The sequence below is a fragment of the Ruditapes philippinarum genome, unplaced genomic scaffold (genome assembly GCF_026571515.1).
Source record: "Ruditapes philippinarum isolate M1 unplaced genomic scaffold, ASM2657151v2 ctg9881_1_1_1_1, whole genome shotgun sequence".
NCBI classification, from domain to species: Eukaryota; Metazoa; Mollusca; class Bivalvia; order Venerida; family Veneridae; genus Ruditapes; species Ruditapes philippinarum.
This window is the reverse complement of record NW_026865035.1, coordinates 1-8078: the sequence shown is the minus strand read 5'-3', so window position 1 is coordinate 8078 and position 8078 is coordinate 1. Positions and strand designations below refer to the sequence as shown.

Below are 8078 nucleotides of genomic sequence, written 5' to 3'. Positions count from 1 at the left end.
TTACCAATAAGTGATTGTATTTCTCTAAGCGTTGCTTCTGTTTTGTATAACCATACCTGAATTAAATTTTTTATTTCTAATAAACGTTCTTTAGTAACCTCCATAGTCATTGAATTTGTATTAAAAAGAACCCCTAAAAAAATCATTATTTCTGAAGGTGGACAAGCTTTATCAACTGACTCAATAAAACCACAATGCCTCAAGACTTGACCTAAACAATTATATGCAAAAGGCGCATTTTGCTCTACAGTTTGGGATACCAGTACAAACTTTGAGAGACAGAGTTAAAGGTTACATTGACCCTGTTCATTTTAAGAAAACAAAGGAAACTTGTTTTAGAGATGATGAGGAACTGACCCTTGTTGAACATGTTGAGACCATGGCTGAGCTTGGGTATGGATATAGTAATACTCAGCTACAGCATGCTGCTGGTGAATTAGCATTTGACCTGGGGAAAAAGAGTACCAATAAACCACTTAGTAACAATTGGCTATATGGCTTTCTTAAAAGATGGCGTAACAGATTAAGTACATTGAAACCATCAAAACTTGACAGCAACCGTGCAAGGTCCACCACACCCGAATGTGTTAAGAAGTATTATTGAAAACCTTGCTGCTATTTTTAATAAATATAACCTACACACAAAGCCACAAAACATTTATAACATTGATGAGACTGGGTTACAACCAGACCATAGACAACCTAATGTAATTGCTCCTACAAATAGTAAACCACAAGCTATAACTTCTCCAAGGTCTACAACTACTACATTGATTGGCTGTGCAAATGCAGCTGGTAATTCTCTGCCACCATATTTTGTATTTAAAGGAAAAAGATATAACCCTGACTTGATGAAAGGAGCTACAGTAGGCACAGGTTACTCAATGTCAGACAGTGGATGGTCAAATGCTGTCATCTTCAGAACATATCTTGAAGACCATTTCCTTCCACATGTGAGAGGTCAATTAAGTGTTGATAACCCTGTACTAGTTCTGTATGATGGTCATGCCTCTCACATTAATGAACCACTGGTCAAATGGGCAAGAGAACAGAACATCATACTTTTTGTTCTCCCTGCACACACATCACATATACTGCAGCCCCTAGATGTTGGCATGTTTGGCCCACTAAAATCATTTTATTACACAGAATGTGCAATCTATATGAATAAACACATGGGTAAAACTATCACTCGATATGAAATCTGCCAGCTGGCTTGTAAGGCTTACTTGAAATCCATGACTCCAATCAATATATTGTCAGGTTTCAAGAAAACTGGAATATTTCCACTTTCTCCAGAAGAAGTACCTATGCAAAAGTTGCTTCCGTGTGAAAGTTTTAGAGAAAATAAGCCACTGCAAAAAGCAAAAGCACTGAAAGAAGGAAAACATGCTGTAGAGGAATTTTTCAAACAAAAGTATGAAAACCAAACAAATAATGATGAAAAAAATGAAAAATGTGAATGCATGAAAAAGGCTATAAAAACAAAACCTAAACTAAAGCAGGAGGGCAAGCAATAACAGAAGATGAATATTATAAAGAATTGGTTGAATATGAAAAAACAAAAACTACTAACACTAAAGAAGCAACAACATCAAAACAAAGCAAACAAAATAAATCCAATGATAAGTCCAATTATATGGACATTTCAATAACAATGCACAACCCAGTCCCTTCAACTAGTGGTGTCCGAAACACAAATCATTCTCTGAGGCAGGTCCTTTCAGAAGATTCTGAAATTGAATCTGATGTAAACGACGAAGAATTATGTTGTGTTTGTAAAAAGATCTCACCACCAAAGCTAAAAGATTTGCCATTTCTTAAAATAGTTAACTGGGCTCAATGTGATAAATGTGATCACTGGGTGCACCTTGCACTGTGTACAAATGTCCATGTAGTGAGGAGACACAGTACATTCCTGTGTCCACATTGTGAAGCATAGAAAGTCCATAGATAATGAAATAAACTGTTTATGTTCCTTGTTAAAGTTAACATTTTATTAACATAGTTTTTCTTACCTTGTTAAATGAAATTTGAAAACATTTTGATTGATAGTTTACTTACCTTGTTAGAAGAAATCAGAAAACAACATTAAAAATGTTCATAAACACTAGTATGGATATGATTTTTAAAAGGCTGTTGTTCTATAGCAAGACACACCACTGACACAAGTTTTATGAATATATGCCAGTAAATGGACACTTTTTTAATTGAACTTAGTATACTGACCTTGGGGTTAAATAATACACCGTAACACGGAGGACCAATCAAAAAGCACGAAATGTATGAGAAAGCGTTTGATAGATTCAGATGGTCAAGGTCGTCATAAAAAGGTAAGATACTAAAAATAGATAATTGTTTTTCATGTTTATTGAATTAAAATAGCAAAAATGAGAGTTGAGTTTACATGATTGACCAAAAATTACTTTCATGTAATAAACATTTACTGCGCATGCGCTGATTTACCGCTTAAGAGGCACGAATGTATGAGAAAAGGGCATATATAATAATAATAAGATATTTCTTATTATTCATTTACCTTTACAACATGCAAAGTAAAGTAAATACGTTATAGGCCTATATATTTTTGTAAAGTGGGCCGAGTTGACCCGTGCCGAGTTGACCCGTGCCGAGTTGGTATAGGGCCGAGTTGACTCTTTTCCGTGGGCCTGTCTAAAACGCGGACGCCTTAAGCGGACAATATAAACATATAGGGAAAACGCTGACAATATAGACAAAGAGGAAAAAAGCGGACGATATAGATATATAGTGTAGACTAATTGGTGATGATTTTGGGCATTGATGAAGTTTAGTAAAATGACGTGTAATTGGATTTATACTTTAATATATAAAAAAATATAATAAATTAGCAAATTGGGAGAAATATTAAAGTAATTTATGATTGAATGTCAATAAATTTTATTTTATAATTATATGACACATTTTCGGAATTTCTTAATATTGAAAACTAATATATGAAACAAATGGATCAAATGAATGTCCTTAGAATTACAATGAAGGTACTAAATTGGCAACAGCTGATATGTAATTAAGGATATGTATTTTATTTTGGCATTTTTTGTATGCCTTTATGTGCAGTAAATATTATGAATTAAAGAAAGTTAATTGATATAAATTAATTATATACATTGTAGAAGCCAGATGTTTTTTTATTCATAACAGTTTTCTATTCTCCCGTTCTATACATTTATTTCGTCAGCGTTTTCTTTCTATATCTATATCGTCCGCTTTTTCACTATATGTCTATATTGTCCGCATTTTCTGTAGCCACTTTATTAATTGTACAAGGGTGAGATGTATGATTAATTGAAATATACAAGTGTCGGTGCGTGATTAAGTCAAATACACAGGTGACACGTGGATACTTTAATTAGTTGATTGGTATTTATATCAGAAAGTTTCTTTTATTAACTTAATGGATAAAATATAAATAAAACATAAAAATATTATGAATTAAAGAAAGTTAATTGATATAAATTAATCATATACATTGTAGAAGCCAGATGTTTTTTTTATTCATAACAGTTTTCTATTCTCCCGTTCTATACATTTATTTCGTCAGCGTTTTCCTTCTATATCTATATCGTCCGCTTTTTCACTATATGTCTATATTGTCCGCATTTTCTGTAGCCACTTTATTAATTGTACAAGGGTGAGATGTATGATTAATTGAAATATACAAGTGTCAGTGCGTGATTAAGTCAAATACACAGGTGACACGTGGATACTTTAATTAGTTGATTGGTATTTATATCAGAAAGTTTCTTTTATTAACTTAATGGATAAAATATAAATAAAACATAAAAATATTATGAATTAAAGAAAGTTAATTGATATAAATTAATCATATACATTGTAGAAGCCAGATGTTTTTTTTTATTCATAACAGTTTTCTATTCTCCCGTTCTATACATTTATTTCGTCAGCGTTTTCCTTCTATATCTATATCGTCCGCTTTTTCACTATATGTCTATATTGTCCGCATTTTCTGTAGCCACTTTATTAATTGTTAAAGGGTGAGATGTATGATTAATTGAAATATACAAGTGTCGGTGCGTGATTAAGTCAAATACACAGGTGACACGTGGATACTTTAATTAGTTGATTGGTATTTATATCAGAATGTTTCTTTTATTAACTTAATGGATAAAATATAAATAAAACATAAAAATATTATGAATTAAAGAAAGTTAATTGATATAAATTAATTATATACATTGTAGAAGCCAGATGTTTTTTTTATTCATAACAGTTTTCTATTCTCCCGTTCTATACATTTATTTCGTCAGCGTTTTCCTTCTATATCTATATCGTCCGCTTTTTCACTATATGTCTATATTGTCCGCATTTTCTGTAGCCACTTTATTAACTGTACAAGGGTGAGATGTATGATTAATTGAAATATACAAGTGTCGGTGCGTGATTAAGTCAAATACACAGGTGACACGTGGATACTTTAATTAGTTGATTGGTATTTATATCAGAATGTTTCTTTTATTAACTTAATGGATAAAATATAAATAAAACATAAAAATATTATGAATTAAAGAAAGTTAATTGATATAAATTAATTATATACATTGTAGAAGCCAGATGTTTTTTTTATTCATAACAGTTTTCTATTCTCCCGTTCTATACATTTATTTCGTCAGCGTTTTCCTTCTATATCTATATCGTCCGCTTTTTCACTATATGTCTATATTGTCCGCATTTTCTGTAGCCACTTTATTAACTGTACAAGGGTGAGATGTATGATTAATTGAAATATACAAGTGTCGGTGCGTGATTAAGTCAAATACACAGGTGACACGTGGATACTTTAATTAGTTGATTGGTATTTATATCAGAAAGTTTCGTTTATTAACTTAATGGATAAAATATAAATAAAACATAAAAATATTATGAATTAAAGAAAGTTAATTGATATAAATTAATCATATACATTGTAGAAGCCAGATATTTTTTTATTAATAACAGTTTTCTATTCTCCCGTTCTATACATTTATTTCGTCAGCGTTTTCCCTCTATATCTATATCGTCCGCTTTTTCACTATATGTCTATATTGTCCGCATTTTCTGTAGCCACTTTATTAATTGTACAATGGTGAGATGTATGATTAATTGAAATATACAAGTGTCGGTGCGTGATTAAGTCAAATACTTTAATTAGTTGATTGGTATTTATATCAGAAAGTTTCTTTTATTAACTTAATGGATAAAATATAAATAAAACATAAAAATATTATGAATTAAAGAAAGTTAATTGATATAAATTAATTATATACATTGTAGAAGCCAGATGTTTTTTTTATTCATAACAGTTTTCTATTCTCCCGTTCTATACATTTATTTCGTCAGCGTTTTCCTTCTATATTTTTATCGTCCGCTTTTTCACTATATGTCTATATTGTCCGCATTTTCTGTAGCCACTTTATTAATTGTACAAGGGTGAGATGTATGATTAATTGAAATATACAAGTGTCGGTGCGTGATTAAGTCAAATACTTTAATTAGTTGATTGGTATTTATATCAGAATGTTTCTTTTATTAACTTAATGGATACAAGTGACACGTGGACACTTTATTTAAATAAAAAAAATGGAATCAGTATATACATAAATATATAATTTATACATTTCTTACTGTTTTATTGTCTGGTAGAACATAACATGATTGTTCATATATTGTTCAGGTTGATAAAGATTACAAAGGGGGATATCATTGATATGAACTTACCGAAAAATATGGAGCAACTTCAAAAATGTCCTCTTCGAAACAAAACTGGCGTGTTTTATATCCAGGATAGGAAAACACACTGTACGAATGTTGACACAAATAATCACTCATATATTTTACTTGACTGTGTCCTACAACGAATGCCATTTTAACAATGCCTTAGTGAAAACACTTTATACAATATTTTACACAATTACACTTTAAAAGTTAAAGAACACAATAATTTAATAATCCAATTCAAATTAACACTTTGTAAGCAATGGAATGAATTCAAAGCATGTAACTTTTTTTTTTTGGAAATGAGGGATGTGCACAAAAATTGACTGTATATATACCTTACCATTAACAGTTTTACCATTAAATAAGTTGCAATTGCAAAGTTGTGAAAAAAAAATACAAAAGATCAAAAACATAACGACTGAAATTAATTTCATGATTGGTCCCAATGTTGTTTTTTTTCTATATTGTTCTTTGAAATTTATGTCTTAATTGCTCAATATCTAAAGAGCCGACAATTTTAATAATGTGACAAAGTCATTCACACTTAATGCTTTAAGTTAATTTGCAACACGTGTATTTTCACCGGTAAACGATAATTTTCAAAAAAATTACTCATTCGCCCACTATTTCATAATTATATATGTACACAAAAGAAGATTCGGCTAATATGTAAATTAATGTGCAATATAGAAACAAAAGTAAATTACAAATCATAGTAAATTGTATATTTTGAAAAGAATGTCAATCTACACTATATATCTATATCGTCCGCTTTTTTCCTCTATGTCTATATTGTCAGCGTTTTCCCTATATGTTTATCATGTCCGCGAATTGCGTATGCAAACTGTTCAAATATATTCAAACTAATTCTTGTGCCCTTATTCAGTTTTCCGCACGTGACTGTTGCATGTTTTGTACTGTTTAATTAAAAAGTTATTAAGTCAATTAACAATGAACAAATAAAAAACATAAATTTAAGAACTTGAACAAATAAATAAACTAAAGTCTTTTTAATTATTATAAGAATTTGAACAAATAAATAAAATAAAGTCTTTTTTAATTATTATAATTAATACATCTTTCAGATATTACTTTATAAAAGCCAATTATTTAGCCTTTAATATGAATTTAACTATGCTCAGTCATTTTACACTATATATCTATATCGTCCGCTTTTTTCCTCTTTGTCTATATTGTCAGCGTTTTCCCTATATGTTTATATTGTCCGCTTAAGGCGTCCGCGTTTTAGACTGCGCCCCTTTTCCGTCTGCATCCATGACCATGTCAGATTGTGTTCGTGCAGGTGACAATAATGGAAAGCCTCCACAGGGTTTATTTGCATACAGTCATTTCAACGGCAATGTAACTTTTAATTTCAACAGCTCAATTTCTGAAAGCCTATCCCAAATGTCAGCCGTAACACTGAATCGTAACACCAGCTCCGCCTCTGGATCTGCAGTCGTTTGACCCGTGTTCGCCGATAAATTAGGCCATACAAACGTATCAGGATGCTACCTGACAGTGACACTGATTCTAATTAATATGAATTAGGCAAATAATGTAGCCTGTTATGTTGTTCGTTCACTAGTTTGATTTAAATCCTTTTTTTGTTTATAATTCCCACACACGTTACGAATGAAAAAAAAAATGGCGGATTGAAAATGAACTGACTTCGATTCACGCGCAGTAATTCAGTAGCTTTATCAGCCAAAACTGTTGTTTACTCTGAATAAATTTACAAAACGATTTCTTTTTTCTGTTTGACATAAATAATAAATGAATAAAACCCTGTCTAGTGAATTATATATTGAAAATGAAAGTTTATCTGGAACTATTTTTATTACGAAATATACATGTGTTACCACGTGAAGAAGAAGGAAAAAGTGGGGGCTCCAAACGGGGAACACTCGGATAGGTAAAACATTAAAAATGAGAAATAATTCAATTAATCCATTGAAAAGCATGAAATAAAAAGAAAATTTGTTTGCTTTTGGTGTAAGATCGAAAATTTATTTCATCTCGTGATGGCAAGGATTAAATATTTTCACTCGTGGCTGCGCCACTCGTGAAAATATTTATCCTTGCGCCACGAGTGAAAATATTTAATCCTTGCCATCACGACTTACACCAAAACAAACAAATATCCTCTATTTATTTTAGTATTGTATGTAAAAAATAAATACTACAAATGTTTTTATCGATGCTTTACAGGCTTTGTAAACGATATAATCGAGTAAGAACTCATAACAGCCGCATATACAAGTAGTCCCTAACCAGTGCTTTTTGGCAGATTAACACCGGTTTTTAGTTGGGACAAAAAG

At 30.9% G+C, this 8078-nt stretch overlaps 1 protein-coding gene across 1 annotated transcript; it reads left to right on the top strand.

Annotated features, from left to right (window-relative positions):
- Positions 1-223: 223 nt before the first annotated feature.
- On the top strand, positions 224-1417 carry LOC132727645 (uncharacterized; the record flags this gene model as incomplete). Its single annotated transcript, XM_060713216.1, has 2 exons — positions 224-431; positions 556-1417. Coding segments are annotated over exons 1-2 (1070 nt in total), but the record flags the coding sequence as incomplete, so codon positions are not given.
- Positions 1418-8078: the final 6661 nt, after the last annotated feature.